Genomic DNA, 22,949 nt, shown 5'->3' on the forward strand with positions numbered 1-22,949 from the left:
TCACAAAGTGCCCCTCATAAATTCACATTTCTTTCTTGCCCCACACTGTGAGGCTATAGCTATCAGCAACTGCCCTGCTGTACTGCACCCACTTCTATTGAACAATCAGACATATATGAGAGCTAACTGTATCCCACATAGTCACCCACAGATTCAGTCCTGGCCTGGGATCTGCCATATGCTACAAGTTGGGGCAATTCATACTTTTCCTACTAGTTTTCCTAGTTCAAAATCTCACATATATAAATGACTTTCCCTGCCCAGTAAAATAGTTATTGCTTAATAATTGTCAATGTATTTGGGGATGGGCAGGTATTTAATGACCTTTCTCCCATGGATAGCTGTCTTTGCACAATAACCTTTGACAACATGGGATACAGCTATTAAGATACCAAGGATGCCATGTTCTCTGGTGGTCCCTAGGAGACCCCGGATAATACACATCAGTGTAAATCTGACTCCAGCTGTTTTAGAACTGTACTTCCATGGAGGCTCCATAGGCTGACCATCCTTCATCTAAAACAGTATATTTGGGAAGACTAGGTGGGGCATAAAAGACCTTGGAAGACATAAAAGACCTTGGAAGACCACATCCAGTGGTTGGGCCTCCAGCTGGATCTGCCTGTTGTGCCTTCAGCCCTGATCTGCCTGTTAACCATGACCATCTATCACAGTGTAGACAGGTTTAGCTGAGGGAGAAAGAGCAATCAAGACGCGTAGCCATCACAAGAATCTCTCTGTTTATTGTTGTATAATAAGGTACCACAATAGAGTTTTAGGATATACATTTGTCTGTGAGCACAGTTACGTCACGCACACACACACTCACAGGTAATAACACCTTGCACTTTGGAAAAGAAAAACTGCACATGATGACTTTCCGTCCCCATGCCAATCACTGGTGTGTGTCTGCTCCTCATCTTCTCTTCCATGGATGGTTCCACGAGTCACCACCGCAGTTTTAGGCTTTGCTGTACTGTATATTATAGGAGAAGCTAAGCTTAGCAGCTGCCTGAAGCTTCAGCAACCACCCATGTGAACACCCTCATAGAAGTCAAGTTGTGGGAACGTCTGTTGGGAAGAACTGGTGGATTTCCTCCCCTCTAAAGGAAGCTGTTGAGACCCACACACCAGATATAAGCATTTATCTCAACCCCTTCCTTGACTGATTTTTTTTTGGGGGGGAAGAGGTTGGGATAGAGGAAAAGGACACATAAAAGCTCCCCTTTAACTTGTGGTACTTGTATATCCTTGTGGTTTGCTTGATGTGCTGGTTTAAAAATGACCGATGAGTTAAATAAAAAATCATGCAAACCGGCTTTCCTTTCAGAGAACCTCCCAATTTCCTTTGCAATCAATATATCTTTGTTATATATTTTTATATCCGCCGTAATTTATCCTCCATTAAATAAATATAACAAAAATAAAATATCTCCCTTTCAATTCATATATAGTTCAATCTTTATGTCAGCTGTAATTTTAGTTAAACAAAAACAAAAAAAACAAAGGGGCCCCGTGATTCCCTCGACTGCAAGGCTGGCTGAAGACACATTGCAAAGGTCTGTGGGATCAGCCACCCTGTCAGCTGAGGTGGGTTTTTGTTTGTAAAATGAGAATGTCAGTAGAAACTGATGCATAATTCTTTGCACTGTAGAGGGCTGCCTATAGCCATATTAGATTTAATCTTCTATATTGAATCTAAAGGCTTCTATTAGCCCCTCTAGAGAATGCACAAAGCCAGAAACGCTACAGATGGAACCAATGACGAAGATGGAGACGTCAAAGAAGACTTGGTGCCACTGTAGCTTCCTCCACAACAGCTTGAGGTGGAAGAGACTTGGAAGGAGGAAGCAAAGACCAGCTCCTGTCAGGCTGCCGGTGAGACCCATTAGCAGGGCGAAATGGGGCACGTAAATGGCCATGAGTAGAGTAAAGACTACTAGGGCACATCTAAGGGTAAGACCCCAAGATTTCAGTCTCCCGTCACCCCCGTAGCAGTTTGGAAAGAAGGCCCTCGCGCCCTCTTGAAAAAGCGACTTCTCCAAAACCTCGACTGCTGCAAAGAAAGGCAGTGGATAAGACAACAGGGCTTTCGCTACCAGAAATAAGTTGACCACTGCCCTGATGGTTGATGGTAAGTTGTCTGTAATTACTTCCTTGGTTTCATCTGCCCAGGTTAGGTAAGCCACAAGGGCAAAGAGTCCCTTGAGAATACAAGCTGCAATATGAGTCCAGTTCATCATGCAGTGGAATTCCTTTGGGCTCTGCATGTTCCCTTCCAGAGACGGCAGGAAGATCTGGGAGGTGTAGCTGAAGACAATGATGCCAATGGAGATGGGGAACTTCTTAACATCAATGTAGAACTTCACTTTGTCCCAGGCCCAGTCCCTTGCTCTGGACAGACAGTAGGCAATTACCAGGACGTTGATGACAAAATGAGCTAAGGTGCAGAGCAAGCTGAACTTTGACACAGCTTTAAGGTTCTTGAGAAACGCGCAGGGCAGGAGCATAGCGGTGGCAATGATGGACCAAGACTTCTGGGAAATTGGCAGGCTTGGGAAGCTGTTGTACATCAAGTTGCCACTCACTACTACATAGAGAATGCAGGTCATCACCAGTTCGATAATCTGGGCCACATTAACAACTCTTCCCCCGAGCTTAGGGAACCTTGGTGCACAGCAAGCATTGGCAATGTCCACATAGGAGTCCCTCACCCTCACTGTTTCACCGTCTTCATTCTCTTCATAGAGGCAAGCAATGAGGATTTTACCAGTGTAGCAACAAACAACAGCTGCAAATATAATGAGAAACAGTCCCAAGTATCCACCATGAAGGATTGCATATGGTAGACCCAAAACAAACATTCCCTGCAAAACACAAACACATAGTAGGTGAGATCTTTTACAGCAGAAGCACAGATTTCCAAAAACAAAATCAACTTGACCAATACCCCCCATAGTTATGAATACAATCAGCCTGGACAGTGTTGGTTTTTATTGGGGTTAATTAATCTTAGATAGGCTGCAGATATTCTTAAACACCACATACTTGGGCATGTTAAAATAGGTATCTCCTTATGGTGAAATGATCAGAACAGGGCTGTGATTCTGAGAGTTTAGGTGCTTTATATTTACTAATGGAGCCATTTATAAAAGGATTATTTCTTTCTGAGTAATTTCGGTGTGAGTCACAGTTAAATGGGTAAGGAAAAGTAATGTGTTCCCACGTAATCTGTTCTAGCCACAAAAGAGTAGATGTTGCTATGAGTAACGGTGGCAAAGGCAATAGTGGCACTAACAATACATTGTGTATATTTTTTATATATACACAATGTATTGCTAGTGCCACTGTAGCCTTTGGCACATTGGATAAAGACAACCAAAGGCAACAGTGGCACTAGCAATATATTGCCTTCTTTCTGTTCTTCATACTCAGGAGGTTCCTTTGGTGTACTGTCCATAATCCATGCTCACTTGATAATTGATAGGGGGAATATCTTGTGTATCAGTAGCTTATTAGCAGTGCCCCTAGGGGGAGCCCTCCACCCTTTGGCTACTCTGGAAAACAGAAAGCACGCTGGCTGCTGCCAAAAATCTTCAACTCATTAGTGGTCAATATCATTGAGAATTGAGGAATTTCTGCTGACATATTCTTTTAATAGCCACAAGGCCTAAAAAAATGTGCCCAAAGATTTAAGGACTACTACAAGTTGGGCACCACAGGTATAAATTACTACTGTTGCCATCTTGACCTAATGCTGCCATCTTGCACTATACATTCAATTCCCCAATCAATTCCCCTTTAAGAGGGGCCTGGATGAGTTCTTGGACAATCAGAATATCCAAGGCTATTGTGATACTAATATCTACAGTTAGTATTAGTGGTTGTATATATAGTTTATGTATGTGAGTGTATAGATTGGTAGGTGTGGGTTAGTTGTGCTGGGTTTACTTGGATGGGTTGAACTTGATGGACACTGGTCTTTTTTCAACCCTATGTAACTATTTGCTTTACAGCTATTTGCAAGGGGCCATAGAGCTTTGGTTGCTCACCCCTTTGGAACCCCTAAAGGGCCACATATTATGCAGTTACTAATGCATCCACTAGGTGGCTACAGGCTCCACAGAAAATGGCATTTCCTAATTACCAACATTTAGAAAGAAGCCTAAAAAGATGAATCATCAAGATTTAACACGAATTGCTATAAAAATAATCAGGTTTAAAGGATATTTATTTTTTAGTCACCATTAATGGAACCAAAATGACAACTTGTCCACTGCAGCACTAAATATCACCAATGTCTGTAAAGCAGCAGTGCCTTGTTAGCTCTGAATATGTGCAGGGCAGGGGTGCCAGCTTCAAGGAGGCACTAAATATAACCCAAATGTAGAAGGAACTGGAGGGTCTTAAAACAACAAGGTCCCTCCATTTTACTCCAAACTGCCACTCATGTCATTCTGCCTACTTAGCTTATACATATATATAAATGTAAAGAGTGGGTAGATATATGGGGAGGGAGATGGAGTGTCTGTGTGCATGTTTCACTTGAGAGATAAAGCCCATTAATACTGGGAGTTTGCTCCCAGTATTAATAGAAATAACATTATAAAATGAGGTTGGCATAACACTGGGTAGGAAATGAGAAAATTAATGAAGAAGAGAAGAGAGACAATTCAATGAGAAAGAGGTGAGTGGTTGGGTAGGTGCCTAGGTGTTTTAAGGAATTGGTTGTGGAGGGATTGGGAAGAAAGAGGTGTATATAAAGGGATGTATGATTCCATCGGTAGAGGTAGGGTTGAATGGTGAAATGGTGGGATATAGGCGTGTAGATGGGGCAAAGACTAAGCAGGTGGATAAGAGAAAGGTAAAGGGTTAGAAAATGTTATGAATAAGTGTATGGGTTGTGAAATAAGAGGAAGGCACAACTATCCATGGAGGAATGAATGAGCTGACAGATAAGTGGTATGTAAGGGGGAAAACACCCAAAGCTACTGGTAGCAGCTAGTACTGATCATTGTCTCTATGTGTGTTTTAGCAGAGCCAATTCTCAGTATTGTCTATGGCAGGGGATTTTCTGGTGTTTAGTAGCTGTGACAAGTAGCTGCTACTAAGTAGCTCTGTGTGTCTTCACCCTAAAGGTGGAGGTTGAGGGATGGATGGCGGAATGCAGCAGGTAGAAGTGTAGATAAAGGGATTGGTTTGTGGATGAATGGAAGGTGTAGATGGGGGGGATTGATGGGAAGATGGGGATATATGGACTGGCTAGGTGGATAGACTAGTGCCTGCTATAGGGGGTAGGAGTATGGAGCCCTGTAGGTAGGAGGATAGTTGTGTGGCTGTATGTGTGACTCAATAGGTTATATGAGAGGGTCAGTGTGAATGGGTAAGGAATTATCAGTGGTGTAAGGGGTCTGGAATATGGGAAATTGTGGATAGATGGCCAGTTAAGTAAATGTAGGTGATTGGATAAATGAAAAAAGAGAAGGTGTGTATGGATAAAAAATATCTTTGAATATGTGACAGACTGCGCCATTACGTGAGAGTGTGTGTGAGTCGCACAGACAGAGATACAGACAGAAATGCGAGATGGGAATATGCAGCCGGAGAGACCTCTATATCTGTAGTGTCTATGAGATATTATAATATTGGCTATATTAAGCTTTATTATAGGCTATATAGAGCTGGATGGCAGAGACAGATCAGGGACAGACACACAGGGAATAGTGAAAGGGACAGACACACAGGGAATAGTGAAAGGGACAGACACACAGGGAATAGTGAAAGGGACAGACACACAGGGAATAGTGAAAGGGACAGACACACAGGGAATAGTGAAAGGGACAGACACACAGGGAATAGTGAAAGGGACAGACACACAGGGAATAGTGAAAGGGACAGACACACAGGGAATAGTGAAAGGGACAGACACACAGGGAATAGTGAAAGAGACAGACAGAGGGAAAGTCTAGATCAGTCTGAATTGACGTATGAGCTACAGTCTGCAGAAAGATGGACAAATAAACAGCTCTGGCAATTAGATAAATGGCTTCTAGATTATATCTATATATTTATATATAAATTCCAATCCCTTTTTATATTAAACCATTCCATCACTGTACTGCGCACTATCGCCTCCCATCCAGCAACTACAACTCTCCTACTCATTCTCCTCCTTATATACATGCCATAATAAAGCTTTGCTGGAATTGCTAAAATCACGAAATATTTCAAACCAAATATATTTGGGGATTTATAAACCTTTTTTTATTGAAAGCCGTAGCCACAATCTAATCCCGTCTAATACGAATGCCTAGTAAGAAATATATAGGGATATATTCAGAAATACATTTGTTTAAAATATATTTCCCAAAGATCTTTGTGTTTTTTCGTTAAGGAAAAATGTTGGGGGGATATATATTATAGTTACGCTTATGGATTGTGGGGTTCTACAACAGAAACAATGATTTGGAACAGGTTTAGGTACATTTGAAGGTGACTTGTTGCTGTTTGATGCATTAATGTCACCGGGAGATCGGATGCATCGAGGTGAAAAGCTACAAATTGCAAAAAATGTAACGAATTCCAACGGATGAAAACCTAATCTTGTTGTTTCTGCACCAAAAACGCTATAGGGTGCCCCCACCCCTAAAATCAAAGCCTCGATGACTGTGCTTCTATGATTGTAGGGCGATATATTGTGGCTGAATCAAAATTTGACCTTGGAGGCTTGACCTCGGCCGATCAAGTCTCAGGACGTGTGTGTGAGGGGTTACAGGAATGCGGGGGTGGGGGTAGGTGGGGGCAGAGAGGGAGAGTACAAGGATTAGCAGAGAGTGCCAGTGGCAAATCTGCCCTATGCCCAAAGGAGACTGTGCGCAATGAGGAGGCTGCTGGCTATAGAAGAAAGAGGAGCTTACCTGGATGGCGTTGGTGACATTCCAACCAGCTTCCCAGGCTGTGATTTTGGGTTTCCCATAGGAAGAAAGCTCAGAGCACAGTCCTTCATCTTTAGAGGCAGAAGAAGGGGGCCCTGTTCCATCTCTTTGGTAGTGGCTGTCACCCTCGGCTGTGGGATCCCCACTAGGGACTTCAGTCTTCAGGATGTCCATCTGTAGCCCCTGCCTGTGCTCCATGTCCAGGTCATCACAATGGGCAAAGCCAAGCGCTTCTTCATCAGTGGCAGCCTGGAACCCCATCCTGGCAAACATCCCACTCACCTTGGCCTGGGACTTGTTAGACACCGAGGTGGCCACATTAGACAGTTTGCTCCTAATCAGGGTAGCCATGGTGGCTTGTCTCAGGATCCTGCTTCAATACAAATGCAATACACGGAATCCGTCTTGGTGTTACCTCCACTCGCTCAGACTGGCTCTTTTCCACCCCTGAGCCCCCCTGAGCATGACACCTTCTGCAGAGGTAATTAGGATCTACTGGGTATTTCCATCATATCCACTTCTATGGTCTATCCTTGAATTCAGTGTAGTGGGAAATGGTGTTGTCCTTGTCCCCTCTTGGCTATGCCCTTCCCTCAGTGGCACGACAGTCCAATGCAGAGGATCCTAGAGATGGGTGGGAGGTAGAGGGAGGGGAGCACAGAATGTTAGGCTTTAGCTGAATACCAACCAAGTCTAATGCTGGAACACTCATCAACCACGATGAAACTGGGAAGGGTTTTTTTTTTTAAAGGGGGTGGGTGGGGGGAAATGAGGGTGTCTGCATGACTGCTGCATATCTGGGGGAGTGTCTAATTCCTCACCACCACCACCCCCATCCTGTCGCCAAATGCAGTGCCCCAACCCATCCCACCACCACACATTCCACCGCCTTATTAACATTCCCATTTACTTGTCAGGTCCATGCCAACAACAGATCCACCTCTATCACGCCATCTCACCCAACCAATCCATAGACACCCACATGCACCCACACCCCCTTATCTTGAGTCTTCAGGCGAGGTCACCCTTCCCATTCAATTTCCCTCTCAACAACCATATCCAAAGCCCACCTTTCTACACCTTCCCCAGACTCTGGTCAACCCATTGCCCTTAGTCAATCCTTCCTATCCCTGCAACGTCAGCTATGGGCAGAATGCTGAGAGTCCTAGTTCAGCCACATCTGGAGGCCTTTCCTGCCACTCTGTGCCCACCCCTTGCTAGCTCTGCCAACCTACATTCATCATTTACCAGCTTTCCGCCTCTAAATGAAATAAAGACTATCTTTTATCTTCTAAAAGACTAGCGATTCTAATTTAGAAGAAAACCCAAAGCTATTTATCTGCATTCTCTAAGAAATCACTTGTAATTTGCCCCAATGACTTAATTGCTCGGGGTCTTCTAGTATTTCGTCAAGATGCTATAATTACCTCTGCCCATGATCGCTTACGATTTACACGATCTATACAGTAATTCGATGATGATGTCAATCACACACATACACACACACCTATATTAAATATATATATATATATATATATATATATATATATATATATATATATATATATATATATATATATATATATATATATACACACACATATAGATAGAGACGGACACAGAACTCAATGTTACATTTCTAACAATTATTTTGCAGACAGACCTTTATAATAATCATCACCAAAACGAACAAAGAAGGGGTAATTCGAACAAGATTTTCGAAAACTATCAAGGTTTATTATAAGATCGACTATAAAAGGATACATGGGACCCAACAGCGTTTCCAAAACCCTTAAAAAAAACCAGAATAAAGCAAATCACTAAACGTTTTATACTGATGGAAAAGATCGAAAAATCTGAATTATTTTTGATGTGAAACTATAAATAAAAACGGATTATTATTTTTTTTTTTTTAAATGTTTAGTTAGCATTTTGTTCTTTTATGGTCTGTATAGTAGAATTTAGACTAGAAAAAATATCTATTTCAAATTTCCCTTTGTTTTTGGTAACAAAACATTGCTCTTAGTATCGGTATTGTTTCTATATAATATGCGCATTATATATATATATATATATATATATATATGTGTGTGTGTGTGTATATATGTGTGTGTATATATATGTGTGTGTATATATATATATATATATATATAAAAGCACATTTTTTACCGTTATTTAAATACAGTTTCGTTTAGAGTGTGACTATTCGAGATAGATTCTGGTGTGTTTGTTGCATTATTCGATGGAAGGAGCAGGGCTGGATTTTTCGGTGGGTTTAACATGAAATGACAAGCTGGGTTCCTCCTTTAGAAAACAGATCTTTACAAGCCGTTGCACAAATAGGTCAAACATTTGGCTGAAATGTTCATATTTATTTTCCAGTTGCTGAATAATCGCCGACTGTTCGAACTCTCCATTTAATAAAGGAATAAGATGAACCGTATGCTATAAATGTAACAGAAATGCATATGGGGCAGAGAAGATAATGGGGGGCTGGGACGTGTATTATTACAGTTGGGCAGGGAAGGAAATTCTTACTATTCACTGGATTAAATCAATATGTCGGTGCAGCTAAATCTGACATTTTGTCGGTCTGACCTGGATCGCAAATCTATTACAAGGAGCAATCCTCAGAGGGGGGAAAGGAACACAGATATCATGGTACAGATACATTGTACCAGAACCCCAGAGCATAGATACACACTATCACAAGACCAGAGTCCAGATGCAGAACCCCTGAGTATAGATACATTATATCATTAACCCAGAGTGGAGTGGGAATTTATTTATTAAGACTGGGCAAATTTGCCCGGATGTAGCAACAAATCAGGAATTCGCAATCAGTCTAATAGAGGCAGAATAATGAAAGTACATTTCTTATTGGGTACTGCAATTGCGCAAAGTTGCCCAGTGTTAGAAAAATGATTTAAAGGCCCTAGAGAATACATACATTGTTTTAGGCCCCTTGAGAATAATGCTTTATTTCGGAACCCTAGAGAATAACTACATTGTATGAGGATCTGGAGCACAAGTTTGTTAAAAAAAAAAAACAGTATTGGATCAAAATGGCTAAAGGTACATTGGCTCATACTAAAGATACAATAGGTGTTCTGTAATAGAACAGAAGAGCACAGACACATCAGAATCCCAATTAATTAATCCCTAATTAGAGAATAATCTCTAAACCCCATAATAGAGATACATTGTATCAGAAGCCCAGAGTACTTATACACTTGGGCTTGTTTATTAACACTGAGCAAATTTGCACCTGGGCATTAACTATAAGCAAACAATTAGTCACTACCTTTATTCAGCCAACAGGGGAAAGCAAAAAAGCAAGCATTGGTTGCCATTGGTTACTGCCCTGGTGCAATTTTTCACCTATAATGTAAATGGGCCTGAACTCAAGAATATAGATTATATTGTATTAGAAGAAGGGTATATACCGTATTCCTGCTACACCCATCAAATGATTATCCAATCTGATATTTTTTATTCCATTGCGTTATAATATTCTAACCACTAATTAATTTCAGTATTTAGGCACCTGTGCATTACCTGTGCATTACTTAAATACCTGTATCCAATCCTGTTTTTAATATAAAAAAAAACTAAACAAATATGATATACAATGTGTAAATAAATGTTTTTATTTGTGGCAGAGGTATCCCAATGCCTTTTCTTATGAGGGTTTGGGTGACCCATTTACTTTAGGGGGCAGAAGGGTCATAATCCACCAATTGATATTATAGTAGTTATTCTTTATCTTTAGGTCACTTGATTGGGGGCAATGTACAACATAATGGCACTTTAGTAGGGCTATTTTGGGGCATGGTAGTTTGGGAACCATATTAGCAAAATAGAAGCCCATATTATTTACCATTAGTTACCCTACTTGAGATTCCAAGTATATAAAAAGATAGATAGATAGATAGATAGATAGATAGTAGTAGATAGATAGATAGATAGATAGACAGACAGACAGACAGACAGACAGACAGATAGATAGATAGATAGATAGATAGATAGATAGTAGTAGATGATAGATAGATAGATGATAGATAGATAGATAGATAGATAGATAGATGATATAGATAGATAGATAGATAGATAGATAGATAAATAGATAGATAGACAGACATTTGTCATCTCTCTGTAAGGGAAGACTTGACTCACATCCCTCCGGGCTGTTATTGAAGGCTTGATAGCACACAGTAGTATTAAGAGCAAGATTAGTGCAAGCTTTGTAGCTCCCCTGGGGCAACTGGGCCATTAGTAACCACTTCCCTCACACAAACACACACTGTAACAGTAATGCATACACACAATCTGTTTCATGTATTATGATAGTGTATGATGTATATTATGTACACACTCACTTTCAATTACAAGGTCACACACCTAAATACAGACACACATGCACACTGTAATATTCATTGATTAGTCTCTCTCTTACACACAATGAAAATTGTTATCCAGATGCTAAATTATAGCTATACAGGCATACACATACTAACATGGTCACACACACGCATTGTAATACTAAAAATTGTCACACACATTCATACTAACATAGCCATACCCATACAAGAATTATCATGCATGCTCATACCAACTCAGTTCTATACACATAAGCATGGTCATATATACAAACACACAAAATAGCACAAGCATATTAACAGTGTCTCTTACACACACACCCACACACAGTGTGTAATGGTCATTACACCATATCTTTCACCGGTACATTGAAGTGTTAATGAAGTCATGGTCATACACACATTCAAGGACACACTTATACTAACATAACCATGCACACACACAAGTAGAGTTACACTAAAACACACACACACACTCATTCAAGACAAGTACATGCACAAGCTAACACAATCATAATCATACACATACACTCTATCTTAGCCAGACATGGTCTACTAGACATAAGCCCACACAATGTATTTCTGTTTGTAAAACCCAATTCAGATCTGATATAGGAATATTCTATAAGTTGTATATCATAAGTAGCTCCTGTGCCTAGGTTTTTTCCCATTATGATTCCCCAGCCCATACAGGCACAGCTGATTTGCACAGCAAAAAAGGTGGCGGTGCTGGTGAAAATTGAAAGACTAAAGCAGTGACGTCTTGGCTGCGTTGGTATTCAGCCCCTTAGCAGCACTAAAGTCACTCAGGCGCACACAATGATCTGGATCTGTATAGCTGAGCAATGGTCTGTCTGTGAGCTATAGGGATCCCTTTGATTCGGGATAAATAGCCACATACATTCTCTTAGTGTTACCAAGTATTTGAGAATAAAGACCAACGAGCACCCATAATAATTCAGGATTACAGTGTCTGACTGACATGGATCAGGATTAGATGAATAGTTCAGAGACAATACATATACCTTTGGGTACAGGGAGCTCACCCCTTAAGAAATGGGAGTTGAATCCAACCTTGCAGACTATAATCTAGATTAGGCCCAACTGAGTGACTAAGCAAACAGGAAACTGGGCACCAATGTGATGCAGTCAGTGACTGGGAAAAGCTACAGAGTTGGCCCATTGATGATTTCCCTGTTATGTAACAAAGCAGATCTGCATGGCACAATAACCATGTGGAAACATTTCAGATCCCACTAGAATGTCAGTCACATGACAGTATGTGGCTTTCCCATAGATAAAATGCACACGTTTATGGTAGAAATCTCACGGTTACATGTGGCCAGGCCTACAGTTAGGTTGGGGGGGGGCACCAGTACATAAAGGAGCAGCATCTCAAAAAAAGGGCACAGTGCCAGAGGTGTTAGTAATGAATGGGGGGTATTTGGTAGAGGCTGTCCTGTAACCCCTGCCAAATTATTTTGTGCCAAGTCAGCATCTAATGGAATTACAATTTCTTGTGGTTGGATTAGCCATTGCAGATCTGATATTTTACTCTATTTCAATGAAGAATAAAATATGAGCCAAATTCATTTGTTATAGCACTGGCAGTATCAAAGTACCATGTTACTCTCTCTCTCTTTCTACAAACATCTATCTATCTATCTATCATCTATCTATCTCTCCATCTATCCTATCTATCTATCTATCTATTTATATATCTATCTATCATCTATCTATCTATCTATCATCTATACTATCTATCTGTCTATCTATCTATCTATCTATCTATCTATCTATCTATCTATCTATCTATCATCTATCTAGTCTCTTTTTTTTTCTCTGTCTTTATCTCTCTTTAACATATCTCCTGCCATTATTGTTGCCTTTTCTCTATGTTTCTCTGTCACTTACTACCTCTGTTTTCCATTTATTTCATTCATCCAGCTGCTTTCCCATAAGATGATATTTTGGTCACCCAATCATCCACATGTCTATATGTACCTTTTTTCTCTTCTTCCCAGCCTAGCCTCATTTAGATCCTGTCAGTGGAAGGTTATGTGATAGTACCAACTATGCAAATAAATGGAGATGTTGGTGGGGGAGCAAATATGAATAAGAGTGAAGACACACAGAGCTACTTAGTAGCAGCTACTTCTCATGGCTACTAAACCCCAGAAAATCCCCTGCCATAGACAATACTGACAATTGCCTCTGCTAAAACACACGTAGAGACAGTTATCAGTAAATGATCAGCATTGTCTGTTTTAGTAGCCACGACAAGTAGCCGCTACTAGTAGCTCTGTGTGTCTTCACCCTAAAGGGTAGCAATTGTGGAATAAGGGGAAGGGGGAACACAGAGATAAGATGTAAGCATGCCAAGCAGGGGATACATTAATTAGGGAAGGAAGAGAGACTGAGTATGAAAAAAGAATTAGTTGCTGAGGGAATGAGGGAAGGAGCAGAAAAGAAAAGAAGAAGGTAGGAGAGGGTACAAGGGGAAAGAAAAAGGGGAATAAAAGGACAGACAAAGAAAAACAGGAGGAACTAGGGAAGTAGAAGAGAAGAAGCCTGTGCCCAATAAAAGAAATAGGAAGGTAGAACAAGAACAAATGATAGTGAAAGGGACAAACAGCATAAAAAGTATATACAAGTTACCTATATGGCAGAGATGGAGGGGAAATAAATGAAAAGAAAGGATAAGACAAATGTAAAAGAAAATATAGGTGAGAGATGGATTAAAAAACAGTGCATGAGAGAAATAAACAGTGAGAGCATGTCACATCGATTCAGAGAAAGGCAATGACAGAACGTTGCACAGTGAGAGTCACACATGAGAGAGTAAAGAACCAAAAGAACAGCAAGTCGGGAAGGGACTCCGAGAGTTAAGGATGTATAAGTGAGTGAGACAGCATGTCTGATAGAAAACAGGAGTAAGGAAGAGACATACCCGATAATGAGATGAGAGAACAAATCAGATATGAATATTAGCGAGAGGGAGTGAGTCTGAAGAGACAGCGAGAGAGTCAGAGAGACAGACAGACAGAGGGACAGTGCATTACCTAGCTCCTCTCCTTCTCCTCTCTGCATACAGCAACTGGCTCCTTTTCTCACTGGAGACCCCTATCCTGCTCACACCGCTTCCCTTACTGGGGAGAGACTCCATCCCCACTTTGTACCAACATTTCCCTGTTCCTCAGTGCTGGGGCTGAGAGAAGGCTATTATCCCCTCTGTATATATATATATACACCCAGGGCAGGTGCAGTGTGAGCGCAGCACCACCCCTCCCTCAGCCCTTCTCCAACCAAAGCAGCCACCTCCAAATATGGAATCACAGGGGGGGGGGGATCCTAGGTGGGATTTGTGCCATTGATACAAACATCACCTTCAGAATAATACAAATAACACCTCTATCTGCTATTGTCCAAATATTAACTCTTCGGTAGCAACAAAACCTGAGCCAGAAACCAGTTCCATTTTAGGGTAAAATAATCAGGAAATGAGGAAAATGCAAATCAAATTCATTTTTACAAAGTCTCAGCTCAACTCCAAATAAGACAAGGGATTCTGGTAGTTGTAGTTTTGCAACTAAGATTGGCTTACATCCAATTTCTGAGTTTCTGCACAAACTGTACTTTCCCCTGCAGTCTGCCCGGTGCTATACAAACACATGTGTCCCAATATAAACATATGACTTTAGGCAGGCAGCTTGGGCTGGCATTGAGTTTACTTGGGTTGGGGCAGAGCTTTATTGTCCTGGCTGTAATGTGACACTGATCAGCTGCCTGGGTATGAATACAGCACATAATGAGCTTGGCTAAGAGAGCTATGGACTTTATAAAGGGGTTTTATATTAAACAAAGAAGAAGAGGGAAATATATGATTTATGCTTTAGACTTCTTTGCAGGCTGCCCTCTCTCTAAAGTTGTCTCTCCCTTTCTATCTCTTCCTATCTCACTCTTTTTATTTTTTTTTCTCTCCATCTCTCTGCTTCCCAGATCTAAGCGCTGATTCCATCTATTTCTCCCTCTTCCAGCTCTATTCTCCCCACCCCCATGCCCTGTGCCCCCCTCCATCTCTCTCTGCCATCTCTCGGGAGAAATATGACAGGGTAATAAAGAGTTGCACAATACACTATTAAAAGGCAATTAGCTGAATTGCTGGAATGGGACCAGGCTCTGAGTGACGGGGGTTAATGGCTGGGAATGGTCCCTGGGAAAGGAGCTGATCAGCAAGTTCCCAAGCCACATAGAGATAAATGCGAGCGATCTGTTCAGGGCAACGATACAAAATGCCCATTTATTACTATGACCCTGGCTTGTTCTGCTCAGTTATTAATCTTACCCCGGCTCTGATCAGCATATAGCAATACCTATGGTATACTATAGATTATGGATTCGTGGCCCAGATCGCTAAAGAAACGCTGTACAAACGTATACGCTGTGCTGCCGATAAAACGCTAAGCCGATAAGACAGGATCTGTCCAAGGTGCTGATTCGTGTAGCGCTACAAAGCCACAAAGCAGGGATCTGTCCACTGGCAACTCCACAGGTCCAGCTCTGTAGTTACTTACCAGCTGCACGGATTTAGCGTCTATTATAATTATTAACATTTATTTATAAAGCGCCAACATATCCCGCAGCGCTGTACAATAAGTGGGTTACATACATTGGACATACAGAGTAACATATAAAGCAATCAATAACTGATACAAGAGGTGAAGAGAGCCCTGCCCAAAAGAGCTTACAATCTACAAGACTATCTCCAGTTTTGATCTGTATAGAAAGGGAAATAGCACCCATGGAATCTACCTATGGTCCTAACCGTCTGTGATTTCTTCCCAAGCATATCCCTCCCTGCCCCCCACCCCCAGAGCCAGCGCTAATGTCACATACCAGTAGTGTAGAAGTATCTTCCTGTAGTAAAATTCCATGGCAATGGATCAAAGGAAAGTCGCCAGTGTAGCTGAAATGATCCAGATGTCCATTTGTTGGCCAGGGATAAGTAAGTGGCTAAAGTTAGATGTATATTACTTCATTAAAATGCCTTTACCGCTGCCTACTGAGCTTAGGGTTCCTCTAGCAATGACCCAGGAGTCCACTATCCCCCCCACCAAAACCTGAGCATTTACACCCAGGAAAGTTGACTGAGCTGTAGCTTGTACTTGTAAGACTGGTCTATAAGTTCTTCTGACTAATCCACATTAGGTTAACCATTTCCCATTCTACTCTATACTAAGCGTGGTTGAACGTGATGGACGTATGTCTTTTTTCAACCCAACTTCCTATGTTACTATGTAAGCCAGACACACTTACCCTATCAGAAATCCTACTCACTTTAGATAGAACATCCCTAGTTGCTCAAAATCTATTCAGTTCTTCAGTGCTGATAATGGAGCCCAACAGTTTCTTTCACGAGATGAGCAGCGCATCTATCCCAAGGGTCTAACTACCACCCTTTAGCCGGTGGGTTTGGGACTTCTTAGTCCTTAATCCAGATTAGTGGTCCTGTAGGTTTTCCCTTTTGAAGAGCTGAGCTGATTCTGCCCTATCAACTGTAACACCGAGCCTTTTGTGAGGGCTTTGCATATTGCTGTATTGGCCCAAGACTTCATTCGTTCATGTCCTTGGAATCTCAGCACACACAGAAATGAGCTTAAAAAGTGCCTTTGCAAACACAAAAAGAAGCTTAATATACACACAAATATTTATACAGATGCTGACCTTCTGATAGTAAATATCAAAGCTGTGGTCTGTCTCTAAGGGCGAGATCATGTGACTGAACTAGCAGGGTAAATAGAAAAGGAGACTGGCAATACAGTGAGCCAAAGAGAGGAGAGATAGGGGAGGGGTCAGGATTCTGACTGGCAGAAGAATGGTAGGTGCTTCCAATCCCAGTGGCGTAACTACCTTAGGGGCAGGGGGGGCAACTGCACTAGGGCCTGCCAGGATGCCCTTGACTTACCTGATGGTAGGGCCAGGGGGCAGGTTTCACACCATAAGGCTAGTTTTTCATTTTTTTAAAAAAAAATATCTTCCCTATTAAGATATGGGCATAAAGTATACTGTATATTCTGTACAATAGGGTATTTATTTTGAATTTGTATTTAATACCTTGAGAACCAGCTGCTACATCGGTTCCATTGATGGGGCACAAGTCCAAGGAGAACATGGAACTACTGGATAACCCACCTCTTGTTGAGAATGAGAGGCTCACAATATTTTGCACCCCCCGCCAGTGTGCTCCTGTATCCCTGTGAGTGTACATAGACTATTGGTTGCACACTCAGACCACCTTCTTGTTGATATGATGAGAGCAGGCAGGATAATAATGAAGCCATTTCACAGTTAATCTGCTGGCCGCACATGGTTATCAGACTACAGTGGTGTCACGGCAGCAGAAACTCCTCTCATGATGTTGTGGATTTCCCAGCCTGGTCATGCGTGTAATGGGAAATCAGAGAGAGGCAGACGCGTACTGAGATGAAAGAAACAAAGGGGGCGAATTTGGCAGAGGCATCAGAACCTGGAGCTTTCTAACAAATGTGCATAGTAGCCATTTTACTTCCAGGGCAGGAGAATTGTAGTGATTTCTGAAGCAAGAACGGTGGCTTCTTGACCTGAGAAGAGATGCGTTCATTCATTTTTCCACTAAATTATTTCTTAAATTCATTCTTCACCTCAGACACATACGTATAGGTGGGGTATAGGTGGTTTCTATGGTTTAACTCTCATACGCTATTGCTATAGTCCTAGGGTTCAGCCCAGACATCCACCCAATTACTCCTTTATTATTGGTCTTATGGTGGCCCATTAAGGCAGGGACAAAATGGCCATTATTGGGCTGAGGAGTAGAGATTGGATTTGGCACAGGGGCAGTGTCAGATTGGGGTTTCTGGGCCCACCAGTAACCTCACTGGTGGGCCCAGTGCTGATAATGCTGCTGAGGCCCCCCACTCCTGTCGCCAACCTGCTTCCAAGGCCCCCAGCCCCTGTTACAAACTCGCCACCAGGGCCCCAATCCACCCCCCAGTATGCATACCTTCTTCCTGCGTCCAGAGTACCTCCAGCTGCACTTGCATCCGCACATGAAGGAAATGCTCCCCCTTCCCTGTAGATCCTGCACTGGGGCCCACTGCGGAAGGGGCCCACCGGGATATCTCTTGGTGTCCTGGCAAGCCAGTCCAACTCTACTGAGGGGCTTGGGGGGACAAAATTAGGTTCCCATTTAAAAATGAAAGTTGCTTTAGAAAGCATATGACATAGCTCATGGTATGACCTGTGTCTGTGTGGGCCTTGGGCAACTGCCCCCTTTCCCCATTTATTCAAATGGCCTTGTTGACCAATGCACTACTGTGGCAGTCAAAAGGCCATTTCTGCTCTGTAGTCACTTTGCATGAATGAATGAAAATCCCAAGAGATCAAGTGAGATGTTAGTGGGCATTGCAAATGATAATACCTACTTTCTTCCACCCCACCCCCTATAAATAAATGCCAACCTATGGTGACAGTGAGCCAGATAAAGCAATAGCCAACAGAAAGCAAGGAGTAAATGTAATGGTAAAGGATTGAGTATTGAATATTACTTGAGTAGAAAATATATATATATAAATATATTTATATATACAGACCTGCATCCAACCCATGGGCACAATGTGGCACCATACCTACAATAATGGATGTTTCACGTTGGCCACATTAATAAACACTGGGCAGATTTGCACTTGGGCAGCAATCTAAAGCAACCAATCAGCCAGCTGGTTTCTATGGGATACTGCTCAGGTGCAAATTTGCCCAGTGTTTATAAATGAACCCACTGGGTCAGTGGTCTAGGGGCTCTGGACTGGACTTGCAGAGAAATCTGGATCTAAAACATGAAGCATATACAGAATGCAGGGACTAGTGCTGTTCCACCAGCAATCTGTTTCAGGTTCTGGACATAGATCCTTTTTTCCCCAAAGGGAAGGAATGTAATTACATTGGTGAGTCAGATTTGGTATTTATTGTCCTATAGAAGGACCCTGTTATCTGCTTGAGCGGCCACACGTTAAATGCGGTCAGTGATCTCGGAGCTCAGGAGAAAAGAACAGCCGCCTTATTCACTTTCCCTTTGTACGGCCTGTTTTAATTAGCTTCTTCCCTGCGCCCAGGGGAGTCAATGTATCGACTGCACTTACCAGGGAACACAATGGGACTCACTGTGCCCAGCCCTGGGCACCAATGAAGTATTAAAAAGATAGTTTGACTGCATAACCACATAGACAAATTGGAGACATTTGTAATAGACTATTTCAGTATCAGGCCCAGACTGGCAATCTGTGGGTTCAGGCAAATGCCAGAGGCGCTGCTGTAAGATGCCATAGTCACTCACTATTTATTGGGCTGGGGGGGGGGGGGCTGTTTGGGCCTCTGGGCACTTGGAATGCCAAGACCCAGGCCCAGACGGGCAATCTGTGGGTTCAGGCAAATGCCAGAGGGGCTGCTGTAAGATGCCATAGACAGTCACTATTTATTGGGCTGGGGGGGGGGCTGTTTGGGCCTCTGGGTACTTGGAATGCCAGGACCCAGGCCCCAGGCCCAGACTGGCAATCTGTGGGTTCAGGCAAATGCCAGAGGCGCTGCTGTAAGATGCCATAGACAGTCACTATTTATTGGGCTGGGGGGGCTGTTTGGGCCTCTGGGTACTTGGAATGCCAGGGCCCAGGCCCAGACTGGCAATCTGTGGGTTCAGGCAAATGCCAGAGGGGCTGCTGTAAGATGCCACAAACAGTCACTATTTATTGGGCTGGGGGGGCTGTTTGGGCCTCTGTTTACTTGAAATGCCAGGGTCTATTTTGATTTCCATTCCAGACCTGTACCCTACGTAAATGTGCCATCATGTACCATGGCAAATAGTAGTTGTAACCTTTACCCTGGGATAGTAACCTAGAGCAAACCAGCAATAGCAGCACTGCAAATGCAGTGGAAGCAATGAAAGTAAGAGCCTGATTGGTGGCACTGGTTTACTAGTCCAAAAAAAAGACCACTTTTGTGAACCAATCCCAAGCACCCTAACCAGAGTGGGATCCCAAGCAGGAGTGCAAAAGGTACAGAGACACCCAAGGGCACAGCAGCAAACAGATAAAGACATAAAGAAATATAGACAGACAGATAGACATGGGCACAAAGATATAAATTATAGATAAATTGTATATATTAAATACAAAGGATAGACAGACAGACAGATATATAGACAGACATGGACAGAAGAAAACCTAGAGAGACAGAAAGACAGACAGACAACTGCAGTATGTGGGGCAGAGAGAGAGAGAGAGAGAGACAGGCAGCGCTGATGTCTCCCCTACAGATAAATAAGACTGCTTTCGTCTGCCCTTTGAATTTGTGTTTAAAAGCTTTCCTCTGCTTCCACTGTGGCTGTTTATTACTCATTAAGGCTAAATGGACTTTTCATTAGCAGCCTTTGCCTGTCTATTAGAGCATTGCCGGCTGACATTAACCCCCTACCCTTGCAGTAGGGCTAACCATTTAACTGCCAGATAGCTGTTCTAATTCTTGCTTCATTTGCCTCTTCTGTATGTATTTGATGGGGGGGGGGGTCACCTATTAAGACACATTAGAGCCACATTCTCTTCTACAGTCCATATAACCCCACTTCTACTGACTTGACATCCCAGATTTTTTCTCTTGCATTTGCCTCCTCCTTGCACTTCCATTGATTGCTCCATAACCTCCTCTCCACTATATCACTCTATCTGATGTACTGATGGAATCCTAGTCTGACAGGATTTTCCAAGATGCCCAATAGATATCTGGATGATCTACTGGGCAGGCCTTTCCGAGGGCCCCATACATGTGCCAATTTCATCTAGAGGAGATGAGTTGGGAGCTTTTACCAGCCCATGTATTGCCACTCTAACACAGGGAGCATGGGGGGATCATCAGTAACAGAAAGGGATCAGTCAGTAACATAGGTGATTCAGTTAGAAGCAAATGGAAATCATTCAGTAAGACAGGGAGATAGGTCAGTAGAAAAGGGGGTCTTTCAGTAACACAATGGGAGGGTACAAGTCAGTAGATGAGGGGACCTTTTCGTAACACTGTGGAGATAGGTCAGTATAAGTAAGGCCAGTCAGTAGCACAGTGGGTCAGAATGGTCACACAGGGGGATCAGTTAGAAACAAAGAGGGATCGGTCAATAATATGGGGGATCAATTAGTAACACAAGGGGAACCAGTGAATGGTAAGGGGGATCATAAAGTAACACAGGGGGCCAGTCTGTAGTAAGGGGGGGTTACAAAGTAACACAGGAGATCAGTCAGTAGTAAGGGGGAGTCACAAAGTAACACAGGAGATCAGTCAGTACTAAGGGGGAGTCACAAAGTAACACAGGGGATCAGTCAGTAGTAAGGGGGAGTCACAAAGTAACACAGGAGATCAGTCAGTACTAAGGGGGAGTCACAAAGTAACACAGGGGATCAGTCAGTAGTAAGGGGGAGTCACAAAGTAACACAGGGGATCAGTCAGTAGTAAGGGGGAGTCACAAAGTAACACAGGGGATCAGTCAGTAGTAAGGGGGAGTCACAAAGTAACACAGGAGATCAGTCAGTAGTAAGGGGGAGTCACAAAGTAACACAGGAGATCAGTCAGCAGTATGGGGGGGTTACAAAGTAACACAGGGGATCAGTCAGTAGTAAGGGGGGGTTACAAAGTAACACAGGGGATCAGTCAGTATTAAGGGGGAGTCACAAAGTAACACGGGATCAGTCAGTAGTAAGGGGGGGTTACAAAGTAACACAGGGGATCAGTCAGTAGTAAGGGGGAGTCACAAAGTAACACAGGGGATCAGTCAGTAGTAAGGGGGAGTCACAAAGTAACACAGGGGATCAGTCAGTAGTAAGGGGGAGTCACAAAGTAACACAGGGGATCAGTCACTAGTAAGGGGGAGTCACAAAGTAACACAGGGGATCAGTCAGTAGTAAGGGGGAGTCACAAAGTAACACAGGGGATCAGTCACTAGTAAGGGGGAGTCACAAAGTAACACAGGGGATCAGTCAGTAGTAAGGGGGGGGGGGGTTACAAAGTAACACAGGGGGATCTGTCAGTATTAAGGGGGATCATAAAGTAACACAGAGGAGCCAGGGGGATCTGTCAGTAGTAAGGGGGGTCAGTCAGTAGTAAGGGGGATCAGTCAGTAGTAAGGGGGATCAGTCAGTAGTAAGGGGGGTCAGTCAGTAGTAAGGGGGGTCAGTCAGTAGTAAGGGGGGTCAGTCAGTAGTAAGGGGGATCAGTCAGTAGCAAGGGGGGTCAGTCAGTAGCAAGGGGGGTCAGTCAGTAGTAAGGGGGGTCAGTCAGTAGTAAGGGGGGTCAGTCAGTAGTAAGGGGGATCAGTCGGTTTACCGTGTCAATCTCCATACTTACAGTTGATATATTTAGCTGTGCTTTATATTACAGTATTTAATAATAATAAATAAAAGTAAAATACATGCTTAATAGGTTTCTACATTGCTTTTGAGGAGTTTTAGGGGCATTTTTGGGACCCAATAACGCTAAATGGGAATATTTTGGTATCATTATTGTTTAAATTTTATTTCCATTTCCAAATCTTGGAATTAGTAAATCCCGACGTACATTGTGC

At 42.6% G+C, this 22,949-nt stretch overlaps 1 protein-coding gene across 3 annotated transcripts; it reads right to left on the bottom strand.

Moving 5' to 3' along the window:
* Nucleotides 1–723: 723 nt before the first annotated feature.
* On the bottom strand, nt 724–16,225 carry slc32a1 (solute carrier family 32 member 1). 3 transcript variants are annotated; one of them, XM_012971632.3, is made up of 3 exons: nt 16,211–16,225; nt 6,918–7,559; nt 724–2,867 (listed from the first exon to the last, which is right to left on the bottom strand). In XM_012971632.3, exons 2-3 carry the CDS (start codon nt 7,284–7,286, stop codon nt 1,680–1,682), a joined length of 1,557 nt encoding a protein of 518 aa, XP_012827086.1. In that variant the 5' UTR covers nt 7,287–7,559; nt 16,211–16,225; the 3' UTR covers nt 724–1,679. The 3 variants fall into 3 exon arrangements, with proteins under 3 accessions (XP_012827086.1, XP_012827085.1, NP_001004943.1); XM_012971631.3 differs by lacking the exon at nt 16,211–16,225 and adding an exon at nt 14,377–14,530; NM_001004943.1 differs by lacking the exon at nt 16,211–16,225 and having other exon boundaries at nt 6,918–7,500.
* Nucleotides 16,226–22,949: the final 6,724 nt, after the last annotated feature.

Source organism: Xenopus tropicalis, chromosome 10 (assembly GCF_000004195.4).
Source record: "Xenopus tropicalis strain Nigerian chromosome 10, UCB_Xtro_10.0, whole genome shotgun sequence".
Lineage (NCBI taxonomy): Eukaryota > Metazoa > Chordata > Amphibia > Anura > Pipidae > Xenopus > Xenopus tropicalis.

Excerpts from the sequence above, each read along its gene's own strand:
- slc32a1 (XM_012971632.3), bottom strand. The coding sequence starts at position 7,286 with ATGGCTACCCTGATTAGGAGCAAACTGTCTAATGTGGCCACCTCGGTG. Across the intron at positions 2,868-6,917 it reads ATGTCACCAACGCCATCCAG|GGAATGTTTGTTTTGGGTCT; the intron begins GTAAGCTCCTCT and ends TGTGTTTTGCAG.